Source organism: Mastacembelus armatus, chromosome 13 (assembly GCF_900324485.2).
Source record: "Mastacembelus armatus chromosome 13, fMasArm1.2, whole genome shotgun sequence".
In the NCBI taxonomy this organism is placed as follows: Eukaryota; Metazoa; Chordata; class Actinopteri; order Synbranchiformes; family Mastacembelidae; genus Mastacembelus; species Mastacembelus armatus.
Genome location: NC_046645.1, coordinates 25,568,036 through 25,591,223, shown reverse-complemented (window position 1 = coordinate 25,591,223; position 23,188 = coordinate 25,568,036). Strand labels below are relative to the sequence as shown.

General features: G+C 44.0%; 1 protein-coding gene across 2 annotated transcripts in view; it reads right to left on the bottom strand.

The window, feature by feature from the left end:
• Nucleotides 1-22,866, bottom strand: part of LOC113142349 (interleukin-1 receptor accessory protein-like) — a 28,501-nt gene extending 5,635 nt beyond the window's left edge. The window contains exons 1-7 of one of the 2 annotated variants that reach the window (XM_026327357.2): nt 22,242-22,866; nt 19,772-19,857; nt 13,084-13,279; nt 12,061-12,144; nt 8,169-8,394; nt 7,702-7,870; nt 6,101-6,172 (exon numbers count right to left, since the gene is read on the bottom strand). In XM_026327357.2, the coding sequence (XP_026183142.1) occupies nt 6,101-6,172; nt 7,702-7,870; nt 8,169-8,394; nt 12,061-12,144; nt 13,084-13,279; nt 19,772-19,857; nt 22,242-22,243 (835 nt within the window). In that variant the 5' untranslated portion in view covers nt 22,244-22,866. Of the gene's footprint in view, nt 1-6,100; nt 6,173-7,701; nt 7,871-8,168; nt 8,395-12,060; nt 12,178-13,083; nt 13,280-19,771; nt 19,858-22,241 lie in introns of those variants that run through there. The other variant, XM_026327365.1, reaches the window with a different exon arrangement.
• Nucleotides 22,867-23,188: the final 322 nt, after the last annotated feature.

The following is a 23,188-nucleotide window of genomic DNA, read 5'->3' as shown; positions in this document are numbered from 1 at the left end:
GTATCTTTGTGGTTTTAAGCATCTGTGTGGTTGTTTCGTGTATCTTTGTGGTTGTTTTAAGCGTCTGTGTGGTTGTTTCGTGTATCTTTGTGGTTTTAAGCATCTGTGTGGTTGTTTCGTGTATCTTTGTGGTTTTAAGCATCTGTGTGGTTGTTTCGTGTATCTTTGTGGTTGTTTTAAGCGTCTGTGTGGTTGTTTCGTGTATCTTTGTGGTTTTAAGCATCTGTGTGGTTGTTTCATGTATCTTTGTGGTTTTAAGCATCTGTGTGGTTGTTTCGTGTATCTTTGTGGTTGTTTTAAGCGTCTGTGTGGTTGTTTCGTGTATCTTTGTGGTTTTAAGCATCTGTGTGGTTGTTTTGTGTATCTTTGTGGTTGTTTTACTCATCTGTGTGGTTGTTTTCTGTATCTTTGTAGTTGTTTTAAGCAACTGTGTGGTTGTTTTGTTATTTTGATTTTAAGTGTCCTTGGACATGGCGTACAGTGTGTGTGTTTGTGCAGAACGGGTGTGTTGTTAAAGATTTGTTCTGTTTTATGAGTCGAGCTCCTGCAGCCTCTGCTGATTCTGTGCGGACGATTAACTTTCTGAATGTTGAATCTCCTGTGAGCCGCTCTCAGGAAAAACCAATTTAAAAGAAGTTGTTGGCAGAGGCAGTGCAGCCTCTCCATCACTGCCACAGCTGCTTTATGGGCCCAGAGTCTCAACTGCAGGTGGAGCAGCTGCTGGAAGCAGCATAAAGATGGAAAACACAGGGTGGAGCTGCTGGAACAGAGAGATACAACTCCCCATCCAGATACAATGGACAATGTTAGGTGATAGTTATCGACAAAACACCAAATACTGTGGCTGAGACAGAAAACTGTTCACCAGGCTCCTTGTTTAAGGGCCAGTTATATATAGTATGTCACTTTCCTCAAGTCAAACCACAACAGCAGAAATCCTGCACTGAAACTGCTGCTCAGTTAAACAGGTCTAATCAGGCAAATGTACTAAAGTATTAGAAGTAAAAGTACTCAGTGTTACTGTGAGTGTTGTTCTGTTACCAGTGATATCAGTGGATTATTACTGATGCATTAGTTTGGTAGAGCTGTTATTTAAAGTGTTTTACATCAGGCTCAAACTAACATGATTGATTCATCATTCCACTTTCTCTCATGTTGAAGATTTGTTGAATTCATATACTTCAAGTGTTCTAAATGTCATCGATGTGATTGCTCCTGTTAAGGATAAATTAATCAGGAACAGGCAAAAGCCACCGGGGAGAAATGATGACTCGGTCAGGGCACAGAAAAGGGGGTGCCGGAAGGCCGAACAAAGATGGTGTAAATCAAAGCTCCAGGTTCATTATGACATTTATAAGCACACGTTGTGTGTGTTCAATGAAACTCTACGTAGAAAGAGAGAAATGTATTTTTCTGAAATCATCAACAACAGTAGTAACAACTCACGTGTCCTGTTTGCTACAGTGAGTAGGTTAACAAACCCTCCATCTCCATTGCCACTGGAACTAATCTAAATGTAATGAATTTGCATTATTTTTTAATGACAAGATTCAGGGTATTAAGCAAACAATAAATTGGACAAGGCAGATACCAACTCTGCAGCCATCCAGGAAACACTTGGTAGAACTGAAACACTTTACACCAGTAAATGACATAACAGTTGAAGAGACCATCTCAAGTCTGAGCTCATCCACCTGTTGCCTTGATATTTTACCCACTAATTTCTGAAATCAGTACTAAGCAGTTTGTTACCACAACTCACTCAATTAGTTAATAACTCATTACAGTCTGGAACTCAAGGGCCTTGAAAATTGCTGTCATCAAGCCTCTCCTGAAGAAGAGCAGTCTCGATGGCATGGTACTGAACAACTACCGGCCCATATCAAACCTGCCGTTTTTAGGCAAAATCATTGAAAAAGTTGTTTACCAACAACTTACTGACTTTCTCATGCTAAACAACTGCTTTGATGATTTTCAGTCAGGATTTAGGCCCCATCACAACACTGAAACTGCACTCATCAAGGTGACAAATGACATTCATCTGAACACCGACGCTGGCAGAGTCTCTGTCTTAGTACTGCTGGATCTAAGTGCTGCTTTTGACACAGTGGACCATGTGATCCTGTTACAAAGGTTAGAGGACTGGATAGGCATCTCTGGTACTGCCCTTAAATGGTTTAAGTCCTATCTTGAAGACAGGAAGTATTTCATTGAAGTTGGTAACTGTGTCTCAGACCAAATGGTGTTGACATGTGGGGTCCCCCAAGGGTCCATCTTGGGACCCCTTTTGTTCAATCTTTACATGTTTCCTTTAGGCCAGTTAATACGCAGCAATAATGTGTCCTACCATAACTATGCAGATTACACTCAGATTTACATTTCACTCACAGCTGGTGAATATGGACCAGCCGATTCACTGTGCAGCTGTATTGAACAGATCACTCTGTGGATGCAAAACAACTCTCTCCAAATAAATAGTGACAAGACTGAAATAATCATCTTTGGGCCTCAGAAACAAAGAGAAAGTGTCAGCAGTCACCTCGAGTCTCTTTCTCTAAAATTTAAAAATCAAGTTAGAAATCTAGGGGTAATCATGGACTCAGACTTGAATTTTAACAGCCACATTAAATCAATAACATCGTCAGCATTTTATCATCTCAAAAACATTGCCAGAATCAAAGGGATCATGTCTAAACCAGACTTGGAAAGACTCATCCATGCTTTTATCTCTAGCAGGTTAGATTACTGTAACGGCCTGTTCATGGAGCTCTCAAAACGAGCTGAAAGGCAGCTACGGTACATTCAGAACACTGCTGCTCGGGTCCTGACTAGAACCAGGAAGTACAACCATATTACTCCTGTTCTCAGATCTCTGCACTGGCTTCCTGTCTCTCAGAGAATAGACTTCAAAACAGCACTGCTTTTGTATAAGTCTCTTCATGGCTCAGCACCACATTACATCTCTGACATGCTGATGCCATATGAACCATCTTGAACTCTGAGAACATCAGGGACAGGCCTTCTGCTTGTGCCCAGAGTCAGGACTAAACAGGGAGAAGCAGCGTTTCAGTTTTATGCAGCTAAAACCTGGCAGCGTTTCAGTTTTATGCAGCTAAAACCTGGAATAGTCTTCCTGATGATGTTAGACAAGCCTCATCTCTGGCAATGTTTAAGTTCAAGCTAAAAACCTTTCTTTTTAGTGTGGCATATAACATATGACCTGACTAGACCTGACAGCGTTTTATCCAAACCGACCTATCTGCACTCAGTTTCCTCTAATATTAATTTTAAATTAATGTTAACTTTTTATTTTTTATTTTTACAAACTGTTTTGTCACTACTTTTGTCCAGTTGGGGGAGACAATCGGACTCATGGTCAGTACTCTAAGTTGATTAGGTTAGGAACCTTTGATCTAAAGCCAATTGGGTCAGGGACTCAGGGGTTAGGAACCCAGGCGCTTTAGTGTTATCCTTAGAATACTGGTCTAAACAGCTGTAGACTTAAAAAGGGTTTGGAACCTCCAGCTGTAGTCTACTCGAACCTAGATGTAAGAGTCCGGGACTCAGGATCGTCTCCGCAGATAGTCTGTGTTGAGATACTTTTAGTCCATCAGGGATGGGACAAACTGAAAGTAGGGGACCCACAAATATGGGTCAGCGTGGTCCGATAGTCGATATCATAAGGGGCAAATATGGTGACAAAGTGGTGGCATGCCTTTTTATTTTTTATTCTTGCTTATGTATTTTTAACCTGTCTTTTATTTCTGTAAAGCACTTTGAATTACTCTGTGTATGAATTGTGCTATATAAATAAACTTGCCTTGCCTTCATCTGCTGATTATTTTGCCCATTCATGGTTTCAGTCTTTGCTTTGTAAAACAGTCAGAACTCCTTCCTTACTCACACTGCATCTCCTCATATAATATGATGTTGACACTGAACACATCAGCATCATAATATAACTTTATTATAGCTATGTACTATAATATCCTGCATCCACAGTGACTTCAGCTTAATGAACCAGTTTCCTGCTTTGCTGAAATTATAGCTACTTTAGATGGCATAGCCCTGGCCTCCAGCACTACTGTGAAAACTCATTACTATCTGGATGTCCCAATATCTCCATAAAAAGCCTCCAGTTAATCCAGAATGCTGCAGCCAGAGTCCTGACAGGAACTAGCAAGAGAGATCATATTTCTCCTGTATTAGCTTCTCTTCATTGGCTCCCTGTAAAATATAGAATAGAATTTAAAATCCTTCTCACATACAAATCCCTTCATGATCAAGCTCCTTCATACCTTAAAGACCTCATAGTACCATACTATCCCAATAGACCACTTCGCTCTCACAGTGCAGGTCTACTTGTGGTTCCCAGAGTTTCCAAAAGCAGAATGGGAGGCAGAGCCTTTAGCTATCAAGCTCCTCTCCTGTGGAACCAGCTCCCAGCCTGGGTTCAGGAGGCAGACACTCTCTGTACTTTTAAAGCTAGACTTAAAACCTTCCTCTTTGACAAAGCGTATCGTTAGGGCTGGCTTCAGGTAACCCTGAACCATCCCTTAGTTATGCTGCTATAGGCCTAGACCTGAGGACCATTGGTGCACTGAGATCCCCTTCCCCTCCCCTCTCTTCCTCTCCTCCCCCCTCACATGTATATTCCACCATTGAATGTCACTAACCTTGTGCTCTCTCTCTCCCCTAGTTTGTGCTCTCTCCCTCTCTGTCCTCTCTCTCTCTGTACCTTCTTCAGGTGTCCCTGGTCCTGGAGCTGTATATTGCTGATGTGCAGTTACTGGCCCCACCAACTTGCAGTGTCTATTTGTTGTTTATTGTTGCTGTTCTTTTCTCTCTCCTCTAGCCACTCACCCCCACTGATCAACGCAGATGGCCGCCCAAACTGAGCCTGGTTCTGCTGGAGGTTTTTTCTTCCGTTAAAGGGAGTTTTCCCTCTCCACTGTCGCCAAGTGCTTGCTCATAAGGGATTTGTTGGGTTTTTTGTTTTTGTAAAGTGCCTTGAGATGATTTGTATTGTGATTTGGCGCTATACAAATAAAACTGAATTGAATTGAATTGAATTGAATTGAACTGAATTGCTTCTGTGCAAGAAAAGTAAAGTTCCACCAGACATCTGGGATCTGGTTGGAAACCAGCAAAGTCTCCCTCAAAGCCCAGTTTGAAGACAAAGCTCCCTGTTTGTTGTTCAGACAGTGTCACTTCACTGTGCTGTAGTTTAAGTGGATCAAAGTGCCATGTTTGTCTTCCTGTCTTCCTAATTCTGATCAATAATAAAATACTGCATTGATCGGTTCTGCTGATCCACTCCATCATCGTGACAACAACCTCTGGCTGTCATCTGTACTGATCAATGAGCCTGCATCCTCATATACATACAGCACAGCACCCCCATAATGCCCTGCTCAGTCAAGGGGGAGCTACTGTTCATGCTGCTGGAACAACTGCTACTTTTAAAAGTGCACCCCTGGAAATCCTTGTCTTAATCAAAGAACATGACTAGAACTGGACTCCAGAGTCGTCCGCAGCAGAAGTCTGACAGATCTGTTTGCCACAAGGTGCTGTTCTTTCAGCTGCAGCTGATCTAATGTCCACTAATTGAAGTGTTCTGATTAAAATAACCAGGACAATAAGTCTCCCTGGAGTCCAGACAGAATCAAGCAGGAGAAAACCAAGTGCAGGAGGAAAATAATGCAGCAGGAATAAACAAGGGGCAGAATGCAGAAACTGTTCAGAGTCCAGAAATAAGGGTCCAACCCTGCAGTAGGATCCAGGGAAAAGACACGTGGCAGTCCAAAATTGAGCTAGGACTGAAACAGACAGGGGACACAGGAAAGCACAAGGAAACTAAAACACTGGGAAGAAAATGGCTGAGGCTACAGGGAACACAAGATGACTTGACAAAGGTTCAGATGAAAACCTGACAGGTGTAAACACACATGGGCCAATGAGGAAGAGGACACAGGTGACAGTAAGGGAAGGAGATCAGGGACACTCAGGACCTCTACCTCGTTTCCCTCCACATTTAATGTTTCACCTGTTTACCTCTGCATCACATCACAAACGTGCAGTGTTCAGTGTGCTGACTCACCCCGTTTGACAGTGAACACCTGGTCCCAGGTCGGGTTTAGGATGCTCGGTTCTTTGGGCACTGAGGACGGATCTGGGCAAAGGAAGCAGAACACAGTTATAGTTAGTGTGAGCAGTAATACTGCAGTAGCAGTAGTATTGCCAGCAGCAGTAGTGGAAGTAGCAGTAGTACTGCCAGAAGTAGTAGAAGTAGTATTGTCAGCAGTAGTAGTAGTAGTACTGTTAGCAGTAGTAGTAAAAGTAGCAGTAGTATTGCCAGCAGTAGTAGTAGCAGCAGTAGTACTGTCAGCAGTATTGGTAAAAGTAGCAGTAGTATTGCAGGCAGTAGTGGCAGCAGTAGTACTGTCAGCAGTAGTAGAATTAGTAGTAGCCGTAGTACTGTCAGCAGCATCAGTAATAGTAGGAGCAGTACTTTAGCAACAGTAGTAATAGCAGTAGTACTGTCAGCAGTAGCAGTTATAGTAGTAGTAGTAGCAGTAGTACTGTCAGCAGTAGTAGTAGTAGCAATAGTACTGTCAGCAGCAGTAGTAGTAGCATTAGTACTGTCAGCAGTAGGAGTGGCACTGTGAGCAGCAGCAGTAGTAGTAGTAGTAGTAGTAGTACTAGTACTGTCAGCAGTATCAGTAGTAGCACTGTCAGCAGCAGTAGCAGTAGTAGTACTGTCAGCAGTAGGAGAACTGTCAGCAGCAGTAGCAGTAGTAGTAGTACTGTCAGCAATAGTAGTAGTAGCAGTAGTACTGTCAGCAGCAGTAGTAGTAGTTGCAGTGCTGTCAGCAGCAGTAGTAGTAGTTGCAGTACTGTCAGCAGCATCAATAGTAGGAGCAGTACTTTAGCAGCAGTAGTAATAGCAGTAGTACTGTCAGCAGCAGTAGTTGTAGCAGTACTGTCAGCAGCAGTAGTGATAGTAGTGGTACTGTCAGCAGTAGTAGTAGTAGTAATAGCAGTACTGTCAGCAACAGTAGTAGTAGTACTACCAGCAGTAGTAGTAGTAGTAATAGTAGCAGTACTGTCATCAACAGTAGTAGTACTGTCAGCAGTAGTAGTAATAGTAGCAGTACTGTCAGCAACAGTAGTAGCAGCAGTAGTACTGTCAGCAGGATCAATAGTAGGAGCAGTACTTTAGCAGTAGTAGTAATAGTAGTAGTACTGTCAGCAGTAGTAGTAGCAGTAGTACTGTCAGCAGTAGTAGTAGCAGCAGTAGTACTGTCAGCAGGATCAATAGTAGGAGCAGTACTTTAGCAGCAGTAGTAGTAATAGTAGTAGTACTGTCAGCAGTAGTAGTAGCAGTAGTACTGTCAGCAGTAGTAGTAGTAGTAGCAGTAGTACTGTCAGCAGCAGTGGTAGTAGTAATAGCAGTACTGTCAGCAACAGTAGTAGTAGTACTAGTACTGTCAGCAGTAGTAGTAATAGTAGCAGTACTGTCAGAAACAGTAGTAGTAGTAATACTGTCAGCAGTAGTAGTAGTAGCAGTAGTATTGTCAGCAGCATCAATAGTAGGAGCAGTACTTTAGCAGCAGTAGTAATAGCAGTAGTACTGTCAGCAGTTGTAATAGTAGTAGTAGTACTAGTAGTAGATGTAATAGCAGTAATATAGTGTCTCACAGACTACAGTCACGTTGATGCTCCTGGTGAAGTTGAGCACTTGGCCTCTCCTCAGGTACCGCACTGTGCAGTAGTATAAGCCCTGGTATGAGTCCATCATGACGTAGACCTGCAGACTGGCTTCTTTCTGCTGTCGGTTAGGGCTCCAGAACGGGTACCTGTCACATGTCTGAGACAGAAGGTGGGAAAGCTGTGAACTGAGCTTCAGCTTGATAACATCAGACACAAAGAGCAGCAGGTAACAGGTGAGGAAACACATTTCTAACACCAAACCTCCTACCGCCCATCGGGATCTAACACTAACCCAGTCAGGACTGACCTTGATCCTTATGAAAAACCTGATGATTAATGACTAAAGCCCTCATCGTTGTTGGACCAGAGCTTTTCTTAGTCTGACACGTTCTGATGGACACACTTTTGCCCACCATACCTCAGTGTTGGTGTTAATGGGTGGACTGTTGAATTACCAAGCCATCTTTTTTCACATGGTACCAGGTGACGGTCGGCTTGCTGTCGGCCATCTTGGTGGCATCCTGAAGGTTTGGACAGTTTAGGATCTTCCCCTCCTGCTGTGGGATCACCACCTGAGCGGGCGCCACGGTGGCCAGAGGCGGGCAGCTGGGGCCTTGGATCACCTCATCATGCTGCAGCACCTTGAGACGCATGGCGATCTTACTGCAGGATGACTTGTTGCTGCAGCACAGACAGTTTTTGACTTTGTGAGTGAAGTGGTGAGAGGAAACCTAAAACAGATTGGACAACGTGCAGCAGAGCAAACCACAAACACCATTTCCTTATGAGATAACTTTGAGTGACAGTCCTGACAACGTCCCTGTTTCTCAGCCGAGCCTGAGGCAGCAGGATGTGACGTGTGACCACGCAGGAAGAAAAAGAAGGTCAGAGTGGGCAGCACTGATGCAGAAGCAGCACAGGGAGACGTTATCAGCTCATAGTGGTTTCTGAGGCACCTCCTCCTCAGCTGCTGCCAGTTTGAGGTGAGTGAATGTTAAACCTGCTCTGTGGCCCAGACACACTCACATCTGTAGACTCAGGACTAAACAGGAACCATTTTTGCACATACACATGGAGCCACAGCTGCTTCATTTGTCTCAAGCTGCATTCGTACAGGGACTGCTGAGGTGAGGTTTTTTCTTTGGATGACGTTTATTGATAAATCAATCACGAAATCAATCGCTTCATGGTATCATTTCTGAAAACATCCTCACCATTTGTGCAGCATATTCAAACCAGGTGCTGCCCACATGAGGAGGAAACAAAGATGGTGTCAGAGGCTAATGTGCTGAGGATTATCATCAAACAACACTATTTTATTTTATGTTATTTCATTTCATTTCATCTTATACAGTGGTGTGAAAAAGTGTTGGCCCCCTTCCTGATTTCACATAACATAACATAACTGTGGTTAGACAAAATCCCAAACTACATGGTCCTGTGTGGAAAAAGTGCCCCCCCCCCAATTAAAACATAACATAACTGGGGTTTATCACACCTGAGTTCAATTCCTCTAGCCTCACCCAGACCTGATTACTGCCACACCTGTTCACAATCAAGAAATCATTTAAATAGGACCTGCCTGACAAAATGAAGTAGACCAAAAGATCCTCAAAAGCTAGACATCATGCCAAGAGCCAAAGAAATTCAAAAACAAATGAGAAAGAAAGTAATTGAGATCTTCCACAATGAGAGCCATTATCTACAAATGGCGAAAACATGGAACAGTGGAGAACCTTCCCAGGAGTGGCCGGCCGACCAAAATTACCCAGAGAGCACAGCTACGACTCATCCAAGAGGTCACAAAAGACCCCACAACAACATCCAAAGAACTGCAGGCCTCACTTGCCTCAGTTAAGGTCACTGTTCATGACTCCACCATAAGAAAGAGACTGGGCAAAAATGGACTGCACGTCACAGTTCCAAGACGAAAACCACTGCTGAGCAAAAGAAACATCAACAAAGGCTCATCTCAGTTTTTCCAGAAAACATCTTGATGATCCCCAAGACTTTTGGGAAAATACTCTGTGGACTGACGAGACAAAAGTTGAACTTTTTGGAAGGTGTGTGTCCCATTACGTCTGGTGTAAAAGTAACACTGCATTTCAGAAAAAGGACATCATACCAACAGTAAAATATGGTGGTGGTAGTGTGATGGTCTGGGGCTGTTTCGCTGCTTCAGGACCTGGAAGACTTGCTGTGATAAATGGAACCATGAATTCTGCTGTCTACCAAAAAATCCTGAAGGAGAATGTCCGGACATCTGTTCGTGACCTCAAGCTGATCCAAAACCCCCCAGCAAGTTCACCTCTGAATGGCTGAAGAAAAACAAAATGAAGACTTTGTAGTGGCCTAGTCAAAGTCCTGACCTGAATCCGATTGAGATGCTGTGGCATGACCTTAAAAAGGCGGTTCATGCTCGAAAACCCTCCAATGTGGCTGAATTACAACAATTCTGCAAAGATGAGTGGGCCAAAATTCCTCCACAGCGCTGTAACAGACTCATTACAAGTTATCGCAAACGCTTGATTTCAGTTGTTGTTGCTAAGGGTGGCCCGACCAGTTATTAGGTTTAGGGGGCAAACACTTTTTCACACAGGGCCATGTAGTTTGGGATTTTGTTTTCCCTTAATAATAAAAACCTTCATTTAAAAACTGCATGATGTGTTTACTTGTGTTATCTTTGACTAATATTTAAATTTGTTTGATGATCTGAAACAAAGTGTGACAAACGTGCAAAAACATAAGAAATCAGGAAGGAGGCCAACACTTCTTCACACCACTGTAGCTGTATGTGGCTGGTCTCAGTTAACTTCTCATGTTGACAGTAAATTACTGAATATTTCTTCAAGCAAAAACACCAGTCACCAGATACCACCATGTCTTTTGGTTTTTATAACCTGGAATTATTTAATGTGTTTCAAATTAAAATGTGTCGTTATTTCAGTGAATGCACGTATGATTTGTTTTTTTATCTGAAGGACTGAAAAATACTGGCTGAGCTGAAACTGCGTTTTTCTCTGTGTGAGCAAAATAAAACGAAGATTTAAATGTGTGTGTGCGTGTGTGTGTGTCTGTGTGCTCCACTTCTTTGCTGCACAAAACAAACATACAGACGCTGTAACAACAATCAGAGATGAATCATTTAACTGGTTGATTAAGAAAAGAACTGGCAGGTAAAGGGATAATGAAAACTAGTAGGTGCGGCCCCACCATGTGCGACCAGACTGCACGGCTGCTGCAGGAGACCCCTCACTGGTCACATGACTCTGCCCCTGCAGTGTGACTTTCACATAGCGAGCTGTAAACACAAGCTGCATTTTAATTGGCTGTCTACTGATCCAGCACTCTCCTTCTCTGTGACCTGCAGACCTCCTCTTAGCAAATGGTGGACCTGTGTCACCTGCAGGTCTGGACTGGGGCCAGCTGACGGGTCATATTTAAACGTGCATTTAGCATCGACATCCTGCGATCTGAGCAGAAGCAGACCTTTAACACGCTCCTAGAGCCACTTTAGCTGATTAAGTGTCGAGCAGCTAAGATAGAGAATCGAAGCGGAGAGAGCAGCAGACGCAGCTCATTGTATGTAAAGAGTCTGATCCAGGACCACCTGCAGCCCAGAGTCTCTGATCAAGCTCAACATCTTCTGTGAAATCACTTCTACTTCTGTCAGACTTTCTTTGAGTTTGACTTGTGAATGTGTGACTGACGTCCTGATCCTCAGGTTTTTATAGAACCAAAGCCCAACCTGACAAACTGTTGAATGTTAAATGTTAGTGGCTGCATGAGCTGTTTACATGTGATTATGGAAAACATTAAATAGAGTTTTGTCGTCAGCGTCATGTTTATCTCACTGAGCTGCACAGTCAAACAGCCTCTGCAGACCCTCCCACATACAGTGACATCATGAACACACAACACACTCTCTGCTGATTATGATCAGAACATTTTGCACCATGAACGCAGCAGATGTGATGTTGTGTTCAAACTTTCTATCAAGTCAATATTTCCCATCACATGCTTCATACAGGAGGTGACACGGCCGACAGCGCACATTATGATGACGTGACAGTGTGTATCGTTGGTATCTGACATGTTGCCTGCTGACCCTGATCCTGTGCTGTTGTCAGTGTCTGAGTGTGAAATCCTGTGGAAGTGGCTGATCCTGCAGCTTCAGCACAGCTAATGTCACCTTTTAGAACAGCCAACACCCAACATTCAATCCAGGAGACAAACTGCTCAGGCAGTTTTCTCTGGAGAAGGAGCTCTAGCAAACAAGGCTGGAAACTAATGGAATCCCCACCCCCATCTGCCCGCCCACCGCTGTGTGTGGTGTCTGGGTCTTACCGCAGCATGCAGATGTACTGTCCAGAGTCGGTGGCGTGGGCCGGCTGTAGCCACAGTCTCTCTCTGTCTTTGCTGAGCCGCAGGCTGCAGGTGAGGATCATCATCATTCATCAGAGACTGAACCAACGTAAATCAGGTACGATTCAATTAGAACGACATTAGAACAAACTCTAATGTCTTCAGTGATGCTAATCGAGCCGCTTGCCTCCACAACACCATACATCCTCACTGGAAGGGAAATCATTAGAGGACGCTTCATCATTCACTTACTCTCAAAGGGCCTCGGTCTGAAGGAGACCTCAGCCCCCACCCGTACCCTCACCCTGTGTTAAACCCAACCAGGGCTCGGCTGTCACTCACTCTGAGGGGACACAGATCAGCTCTTTCTGAATTATGGCTTCTATTAGTTTTTCACTGATTCAGCACATTTGTCTTGTCTACAACGCTTCTTGGCTGGAGCCTGACACCAAACATTTAAAGCAGCAGCCGGAGACTCTGTGTTTTTCAGCCCAACCAGATGCAGGCCACAGACTGTAAATAAAGATGGACGACATGAAGCCAAAGCTCTGAATACACCCGTGGGGGGCATCTTGTTTTTCCCACACATTTTCCAACCAGATTCTGAGCAGCAGTGGCCAGTGGTGGAGCCACAGTATCAGGCTGTCAATCATCTGAAATCGAGCTGTTTTTATAACTTGTTAAAAACAATCTGATTAGAAATGACACTTGTTGACAGATCAGTGTGATAATACCTCGAATGACAGGAATCAGCTTTGGGAAAATGTGTTGGACTTGAATTTTTAGTTTGGTTCATGTCGCACCATGGAGGGTGCGGGGCTTATGACTATACTGCACCTGACCACAAGGGAATGATCGACTGACAACAGGTGCACAAGGTCAGTGTGTACTTTAAAAAGTGATACTGAATTGTTGAAATAAAAGTCAAAAGTAATCTCAAACATGATATTTGTAACCAGCCCTGGGTGGGGTAAAAGGTTGAGGAGGTGGGTGTATCTAATGTACCTGTATGTGATTGGCTGCTCCAGGTCGTGACCCTCAGGGAGGCGGTACCAGAACAGGTTGTGTCCGGCGCTCTGGGTGGAGGTGTAATTGTAGACGGAGGGGTGGGAGAAAAGAGGGCAGGACATCCAACCGGCCTCTCCCTCGATCACAGACACCGCCCCATCATTGAATTCCCCCCAATCATAACACATAGGCTCTGACAGACAGAGATGCAAAGGAAGAATGCATTTACTCGAGTACTGTATTTTAGTACAACTCTGAAGTATTAGTACTTTACCTGAGTATTTCTATGTTGTGCATCCTTGGACTTCACTACATGTCAGAGCCAAACCTTGTACTTTTTCCTGCTCTACATTTATCTGATAACTTTAGTTCCTTTTCAGAATCAGATGGATCCATCAAAATACAGTACACTTGTACTTTAACTGCAGTGACATTTTAAATGCAGGACTTTTATTTGGAACAGAGGATCTTTACTCTGTGATATTTCATCTGTTACTGCAGTAAAGCCTCTGATGTGGTATGCACAGTAAATCAGGTGTGAATTAGAGATGCCAGTGTTGCTCTCACACACGTAGAGAAATCGTGTTGTGACGTCTCAGCCTACAGAACTTGGCAGATCCAGTCCCAGCAGCTGTTTTCAAGCAGCTCACAGTATAGGTCACAGCAATAGCTCAGACTAACACGACTCCTCAACACCAACGTCTGAAATGTGATTTAGAGTCCAGCAGGAGCTCTGCTCCTCATCAGTTTGTTCTGAATCAGAATCACTATGGAACTAACTGAACCCAGAGTCTGTGTCATATATAGCAGGTGATGTACACTCCCCTCCAAAAGAGATCAACATGTCAGCTTTTATTTCTAGGTGCTTACATCTGGATCTGATACACAACTTAGAAGACTGCACCTTTTGTTTGAACCAAACCATTTTTCATGTGAGCAAAAGTATTGAAACATGTGACTGACAGGTGTGTTGAGGGAAAACCCAAATGTTTTCAGTCTACAGCAAAAATAATTGGCCCCACTGTTCCAATACTGTTGTGTTATGTATATCTGGCTACGCAGTCACATGTGTAACCTGAACATCTAAAATGTCTACTCATTGGCTGCAGCTGCATCAGGACACAAAATGAATTTCAGTGTCAAAGCTTAAAGCTGACATTAAAGTTGCACTTCACTGTAAAATCAACCAAAGTGCTGTGTTGTGGTTTGTCGTCTCGGCTTTGTGTCAAAAGCTGCTGTGTTGTAACAGATGCTGCACACTTGCTCTGCTGGCATTTGATGAGGCAGGACTAGAGGGTCAGCTCTACCCTCAGCAGCTGAATTTATCACTTCAAACGGCTGTAAACTTTGGAAATTACCTCTCTGACAACATAAGGTGCATAAAAGTCTGAAAAATTATGACTTGTAATAAATGCAGGAAATTTTAATAGTTTGAGTATATGCTCATGGCGATAAAAAGCACAAAAGTGCGGGGATGACATTGAAAAGGATTCAAACATAACCAAGCAATAGATGCTGAAGCTCACTGGTCCCAGTGAGCAGGCAGCTGTGCACATAAACGGACAAATTAGAGACTATTAGAAACTGCTCTGTTCCATCATCAGACAGAACAGTGTAGGAAAAGTACAAGTACTGCACTTTACAGCACAGTTTTGAAATACTTATTTTGGGCAAATATTGCACTTTTCCTCCTCTACATTTATCTAACAGAGATACCAGTTACCTTTCAAAATAAGACTTCACCTAGTGATGCACTGACTGAAATTCTTCTCGTGTGTTTGGAAGCTGCTTAGAAAACTTAAGGAAAAACAGATTGCATGACTGCAGAGAGAAGCAGCAGTCCAAGTTCAGTCTCATGATGTGTGGGTCTTTGCTTAAACTTGGACAACACAAGGGTCCCACCCGAGGAAGACTCAAAGACAGTACACAGTCTGTGTGTGACCATTTGTCATGAAATAAAACAGCTGAAAGATCCTGCAGCTGAAACCACCATCTGCTCTGAAACTTCTAACGTAACAAAACCACCGTCTGCAGGATGTTACTCTGAAAGTGACAGCATCCTTCAAAGTAAAACTGACACTTGACATTCACGGTGCTTCTCACACACAGTAATTTCAACACAAGTGTTGATTCACTGACCTCACTGCACCAGTTTTCTCTAGGCTGCCAGCTAACATGCACTAATGTGCAGTGCACACAGTAGATATTAGTCTGTAGAAAGCGAGCAAAGCAGGTCTTCAGGTGTTCTGTGTCTGTGCCCAGGGGCCTGTAGTCTCTGATGGACACATTTAAGCATCAAATTTAAAGACTTGGTGAGTTTCCCTTTGCAGCAGATCTAATGAAGATCCAGGAAATGTTGTTGCCACAGGAATCAATAGTTTTTATTCTGGTTTATTTAAAATCAATCACTGCGTCAGTGGCAAAAACCAATAAAAATTTATCTGGTATAAGATATTTTTGGAGGTTGAGAAAAAAGCCTCTGGATGTTTCCCAGTGTCCCAGTTGGACTGAATAACATCATAGACATCATGAACTTCTTTGCTGTAATGCAGGTTTAGTCTTTTGCTGGTTTAACATTTGTGGAAACCAACAAAAACAGAGAAAATCACCAGTTTTCTCCTGTAGGTCAGTACCAAATGCAGGACTTTTACTTGTGGTGGAGTATTCTTACAGTAGTGTACTGCAGTACTGCTTCCAGCTCTGACAAAAGTACAGTGAATTTTAATTTCACTGTGTTATGGAGAATCTACAGCTGGATGAGCTTGGAAGTGGCAGCTGTTTTACAACGTCATAAGTATAAGAAGAAAGCAGCATAGATCCAGCTCTCTCTCTCTCTGGGCCAGGTCCAGGAGCCCGGTCCATCTCTGATTTAGAGTTTTTATGTGAGAATCAAACAGAGTTTAGGTGTGTTAACTGTCCTTGTTAAGGGAACAACGTTATTACACTTCCATCTCATTAACGGATGGAAGCACAGAGGGCAGCTGCTCCATTAAACACTAAACTCTAAACAAACAAACAACATCAGGCAGAGAAGGGATGCCAGCCTTCAGAGCCGATTACACTGCTTCTGCATAAATACAATTATGGCATTCAGTGTAAAAATGCTGCACAAAGTGAGATATATGTGACAGAGTGTGATATTTTGCTGAGGGTTTTGGACAGAAGCCAGAGTTTTCTGACCCTGACCTTCATGCTGAAAATATCCAAGCACTGATTTATTTTTGTCATGGTGGGAAAACTCTGAAACAAACATCTGATTTATTATCAGTGATGATGTCTTCTGAATAAATCCAAACATGTTCTGTTAACATGTTCTTTAAAAGGCACAATTTATGTATAGAACCCCCAATACCAGGTGTCACAAGGCTTCACAATAAATGAGACAAATATTAAGAGTAATGAGTAAAGAAACAATAAACAAGTGTTCTAATTGTTGAAAGTGTCTGATGTACAAACAGAGACACTTCCAAGTGAAGAGTCTGACGCAAGAAAATCCCAGGGTCCAACCTCGGAGCCTGCTGCTGATGTAACGACTGCAGGTCTGTGGCATCGGCAGGACACTGACCCTGCAGAGATGACTGATGACTATGACTGATCACCAGAATCAAGCCACATTCTGAATGTGATGGAGAGCCTATGTGAAGACATCAGCTGTCAGTATGAGTGTGTCAAAGGTTGGTTGATCATCCCACTGCTGATGTAGACTACCAGGCTGTGTCAGCATAAATCTGCTGGGCCTTGACAGTGACCTAACATACCTTTGAAAGTCCTGCTCTCACCCAAGCAAACAGCCATACTCAGCAGATGAGCCCTGACTGATATCCTGATATCGACAACAACAACAAACAAAACTCCAGTTGCATGAGACCTGTTGGAAGAGCCGGTCGAGAGCCTTGCTGCAGCTGCAAATCATACAGAGATGACTTCATAATACCCATGAAGCGGAAGTTACTGCTATGAAGAGGTGATAAAGTGTAAATACTCAACAGTCAGTGCCAGTCTGTGAAAACACAGCTTAGAATTCACGGATTGTATTTAGAAAATCAAATGAAATCATTTCTGGCATTTTGCTTTTTAACAGGACTTCGGGTTCCTGTTTGTGGAGCCTATGACACAGTGAAGTGCTGATTAGTGGTCTGACCTTTGTAAAATTAAAAGTCTGTTTTCTCACATTACTGAAAGCAGCTATGAATCACTGAATATACATATCACAGCTCTGAATTGTGTTGCTGAGGCTCATGGGAACTGAAGTACTTATGCTCATTGTACATGCCAAAATAATTTACCAGCAGAGAGAAAGGTTTCCCACTAATGACCTGGAATAAAAGGAAAATATTCAAGTCATCACATTAGAAAAGACTTCAACTGATCTTTAAAATTACCACCAATTAATTTGATCAGCTCATGGTTTCAGTTAAGGCTCAATCAACAAAGTCACACACGTACACACGCACACACACACACACGCACAATAACAAATCAAGGAAGATCCTAAAGGTCTTTAGATCCTCATCTTTCATGGATGAGTCAGTAACATGGAGGATAACGAGAATGGATGTTCCAAACATGATGGCCGTGTGTGTGAAACATCAGACCGTAGGTCATCACCTCATCAGACTAATCATTCAACACCAGTGTCCAGGACAGTCACTGAAACTACTGCAAAAATTAAAAATGTATATATACTGAGATCTTTAAAACCCCAAACACTACCAGGAGCTGAGAGAACCACCCCAAGAGTTCTTGGAACCCCTTGAAGAAATCCTAATTCTCAATCAAGGAGCTCTACAACCATATACACTATCTGATACTGGTTTAAGATCCACTACAGAGTCTGTAATACAGTGTCTTCCTTGAAGTCTGAAAAACCACCCACATCACCTCATTGGGCATTGAATCAACTCCAGGACCTGGAAGAACCAGCTCCTTAAACCTTTCTTAAAAGTCCCTTAAGACTCCCCCTCACACCAAACACTTTTTAGGAATTTCACAAAGATACCAAGACTGTCATAGATCTTTGAAACCACCTTAGCTTCTCCTCAAATGCCACAAACATCTGAAAATACTTTTAGTGACAGAAAACCACTAGAACCATCTAAAACTCAAACCTACTAAGAGAGCCAGTCACAGGCCTGGAACAGCAGCCTTAGGACTGTGGACTGCTGGTCAAAAAAAACGTGCAACATGAAATCAAGTTCATATGTCACTGCATTTACAGACTAAACGATTAATGATCAATAAACAAATAATTATCAGTTGCAGCCATAATAACGAGGACAAAGACTGCAACAACAAAACATCTGGAATCGTGACACAAAAAGCAAATTTTAAGCTAAAGTTTGAAAATAAAATGCGAAATTCACTGGATTCTTGTGTCATCAGCTCAGGCACAGGATCCTGTTTTGGATCCAGAGCCTCAGTTTGAGAAAGTACAGTGCAGGACAGTTTCAGGGCCACTGGTTCTCAGGGTTCTGAATTAATGGAGAGTATAGTGGAGTAATGTGTGTGCTGGTAATTGACCTGTCAGGTTTTCTCAGCCAGAGTATTAGTCCTTCTATTAAAACCTCCTCCAGCAGCCATCCTCCTCCTCCACCCCCTCCCATCCATCCATCCACACAAATACCTTCAGCCTCATCCCTCCATCCCCCTCCTCCATCCCCCACTATCCATCCATCCATACAAATACCTTCAGCCTCATCCCTCCATCCCCCTCCTCCATCCCCCACTATCCATCCATCCATACAAATACCTTCAGCCTCATCCCTCCATCCCCCTCCTCCATCCCCCACTATCCATCCATCCATCCATCCACACAAATACCTTCAGCCTCATCCCTCCATCCCCCTCCTCCAAACCCCACTATCCATCCATCAAATACCTTCAGCCTCATCCCTCCATCCTCCTTCTCCTCACTATCCATCCATCCACACAAATACCTTCAGCCCCATCCCTCCCCGTCTACCTCCCACCTTATCCGTCCATCTCTAACACGCTGCTGCACATCCTCTGCATGCAGGACCAATTTATTCTCACAGTCATTGTTTCATTTCACCAGAAAAATAATTTGTGTAAAGTCATGATTAAATTAGACTTTTACTGTAAACAATAACTGTAATCTCATCCTAATCTAATAAGAACGTAACATATTCATCATCGCTGATGGACGCTATTGGTTTTGGCCGGTGGTGCAGGGAGGATTCCAGATTCTGGCTGCTCAGACCCCTTTGTTTTGTTCATCACTGTGATATGAATCCATGAAGGGAAATAAATCACTTGGTGGCACAACAAGCCTCAGTTTTTTCACTTACTGCTGCAGGTTCACTCAGAACAAGAGACCAGAAAAAGCGAGGACACTGTGGTGCTGTCGCAGATGCTCGTACATTTCATTTTGGACCATTACATTACGGCAGTGAAAAAGTGCCACGTTATGGGACATTAAGAATATTTATGTGACAGTTTCACAGCAGTTGGTTGGTGCATTCACCCAGTTTCTCCTCCGACACTATCTGTTCCTCTTCTCAATTTACATCCATCTACCCCCACCTGCCCTCAAGACTTTAAAGTGCACATCAACAGTTGTGGTTGTTGTTCAGTATAAGCTGTGTCTCTCAGGTAGAACGTCCCTGTCAGCGATCACTGATCTGGCTCCTCCAATCACAGCCTACCTGGCACAGCTGGCACCTACCTGTTGGTTCACTGGACTGACTGATGGCTGGCGAGATGCTGGCCGCCACCATGAAGAGGAAGAGGAGGGTGGAGATGAAGGATGCCCTACAGATAGATGGAGCAGCCGTTAATTCACTAGCATTTGATTCATTAGCATTTTGTTTTGTTTACTTTTTAATGCATGATGATAAATCAGGCTGAACAACAAAAGCACGGGAAACAATCTACACAAGCAACATAGATCTGATGCAACAACATCTGGGTTGATGTGGCCGAAGCTTCAGTAACCAGGTTTGACCACCACTCTCTCTGCCCTCCTACCTGTGTGTGCCAGGGTCTCTCTCCCTCGGTTCTGATCTGTGCTGAGCTTTGCTCATCAGTCAGGTTTGTTTTGCTGTTCTGGTCCACACTCTTATCTATAACCAACATTAATTGTGACTGTGTCCAGACCGACAGCTGAGACAGAAGCTGGTCTGTGATCAGGTCCAAACTTAGATCTGATGCTCTGCTGCAGAGGAGGGTTTAAATAAATGACATATTCATGTCAAAGCTCAACGAATGTCTGAACCCTCAAACAGAAGAAGGTTATGAAGGAGAGAGAGAGACCGTCACAGTCGACAGTCAGTCAGAGCTAGCGGATCCCAGGAGGGACATCCAGAACCACAAGACCGACCATCACACAGACCCAGAGACACAGAGACACAGAGAGACAGAGAGACAGAGACACAGAGACACAGAGACACACAGACACACAGACACACTGATGTATCACCAATCCTCCTAACCCTGACCAGAACCTGGAACTAACCAGAATCAGGTTCTAACCTGAATCTACCTAGTGTCATCCTGAACCACAGAAGGATGAGTCTGGGAACCAGAGGTTTACAGAAGCAGGAGCTCTGAAAGTCAGTGTGAGTCCAGGAGCTGGAGAGAGCGGTTTGCCACAGGCATAGAGATGATGAGAAGCCCCCTTGTCTTGCCCTTGCCCCAGGGGGATTCTGGGTAGTTGATTACCCATTTTCTGTAGTGCTCAGCAGTTTCCAGTGCAGTGAAGAAAATCATATTGTATAAAGTATCATCCTCCCCAGTGAGAGCTGCAGCCCTCATTTACACCATCACAGGTCTGGATGCTGCAGCATTTGGCTGCACCAACACACTCGACGTCGCTAATTTACTTTAGACATTTAATGCAGCTGAGGCCTGTGGCAGCAGGGTAACGCTGAAGAGGTGTGTTTATCCATGAGAGCAGACACGCTCAGTAATTCACAAATGTCCCGATGAAGAAACATCTCCCACATCTACGTTGAATGATTTTACACCTCTTTGCTTTGGACCATCTGAGGTTCAGCCCTGGACTGAACTGTTCACGTCAGTGAAGAAATCAGAACGACCCCAAACCCGTTCTGGAGAATGAATACTTTTACTTTTCCTTCTACTGATACTTTTGTACTTCTACTGCAGTAACATTTTGAATGGAGGACCTTTACTTGGAACAGAGGATGATTTTCTCCATGAAGGATTTGAATGTCCAGTATAGACATGACTAAAACCTTTTTCCAGCTTCATATGAGCACCTGTTGTTGTTTTTAGAACTGATGGTGTTAACCAGTGACAGTGAGCAGACGTCCCTCAGGGACCACTTAGGCTACAGAGCTGCAGGAGAGAGCCCCGATCAATAACAAGCTGAGTTCATGTGGATCAGACTGACAAGCTCCACTGTCTGTGTCTGTCACAGCTGCAGATAAGCAAGGAGCAGGATGAGGATGAGGATGATGATGATGAAGAGGCAGGTGAACATTTCCACTGATCATTGCTGAGTCCACAAACCGATCTAACCAACGATAATCTGATTATGAGATTGGGTCGATAAAGGACACAGACTCTGCTACTGGAGAAAATCTCCTTCAAGACTGTTTTTAAAAATGTCCATTTGAAAACATTCTCCCAGTTTGCTAATTCTAAACTAAACTCTTTATAAATCCCAAATATCTTTACCCTTGTAGGAAATTCGGCATTTAAATTATGGAGAAAGCAGCAGTTCAGTTTTCATTCATTGTGCGTTACCGCTCCCTGCGCTGTATATGGGACTATTGACACAACGATTGATGCTGGTTAAAGTTATAGTTGCGCTGGTTTTAGCGCAGTTGGGGGAGTGGTATGTGCGCCGAAATGTAGAATAACCCGGAATGATTCATATGAATCATGAATCTGTGCTCTCGGTTTGCAGATGCTGACTGGGAAAAGTGCCACAACGATAAAATGGAAATTTTGTAGAAAGATCCGCGGGACGCCGACCACGAGCGAACAGCTGACACGCATCTGTTTTTTGGACATGTCGGAGACTCGGTACCGGGGCAGTGCTCGCACTAAAAAACACTTTCCCGTAAAGAAACCAGAGCGCTGTCGCCACAAACTTAGCACGGTCTGAGCCAGACTCCAGAGCCAAAACCAGGGAATTGGAAAAGAAAACCCAGCAGAGGGGGACTTACATGGACAGGAGGTCGTGGCGTCTCCTCGGTGTCTGTTCGGTCAGCAGGAACCAGTAGGGGCTGGACAGCTGGGGATGGGAGGGGTGGCGGGTCTAGGACCCTAGCGGACTGGTAGGGGGGTCTCCCGGGAGTTTATTGTGTACTTAAGTGGGGTGACCGCGTCCCGCTGCTGACTCACATACAGTCGCCCTCCGGGAAGCTCCGCAGCACCGGGACCACCGGGACCACCGCCTCTGAAGATTAAGGGCCCCGTGTCAAGGCGAGATCACGGCTGTAAATGTCCAGGAATAACGGCGGCGCACCAGGCCGGTCTCCGGGAGTCCTCCAGCGGGGTTAGCGCCAGTGTTTAATCAACTCATTAAAGAGAGTGTTGCAGCTTCTCCAAGACAGACAGCTGCTCACATCTGGACTCTAGTCCGAGGGACTGCGAGGAGCGCTGCGCCTTTTTATGCTCCTCAATGTGCGTCACACCCGCAGAAAAGCGATAAAACACAAGTTCGAACGCGTGTGTGTGTGTGTGTGTACATGTACGTGTAGGAAGTACAGGCTGAGTGGATTCCGGTTGACGCTGCTCCTCCTCCTCGCTGACACTGTTGCGACACCAGCCTGTGATTTCCCAACCACAGGAGGCGGTGCAGAGAGAGCACAGTATGAGGACCCGGGTCCGACACAGGGTCCGCGTGTAGCGGTAGCACCCCCACAGGCCGCGGCCGCTACTGCAGCGCTGCAACAAGTACCCACTGCAAAACCACCAGTACCCCTGTAAAAATACTGCAAGACGAGAAAATGTACTGCATCTACAATCTCATGAGTACAGAACCATTATCAGCAAAGTGTACTTTTAAGTATCACAAATAAAAGTACTTGTTACAGAAAATCTGTTTTGGCTGATACTATTATCATAATTAGAAGTGGAAGAAGTACTGAGATAATTTACTACAGTCACA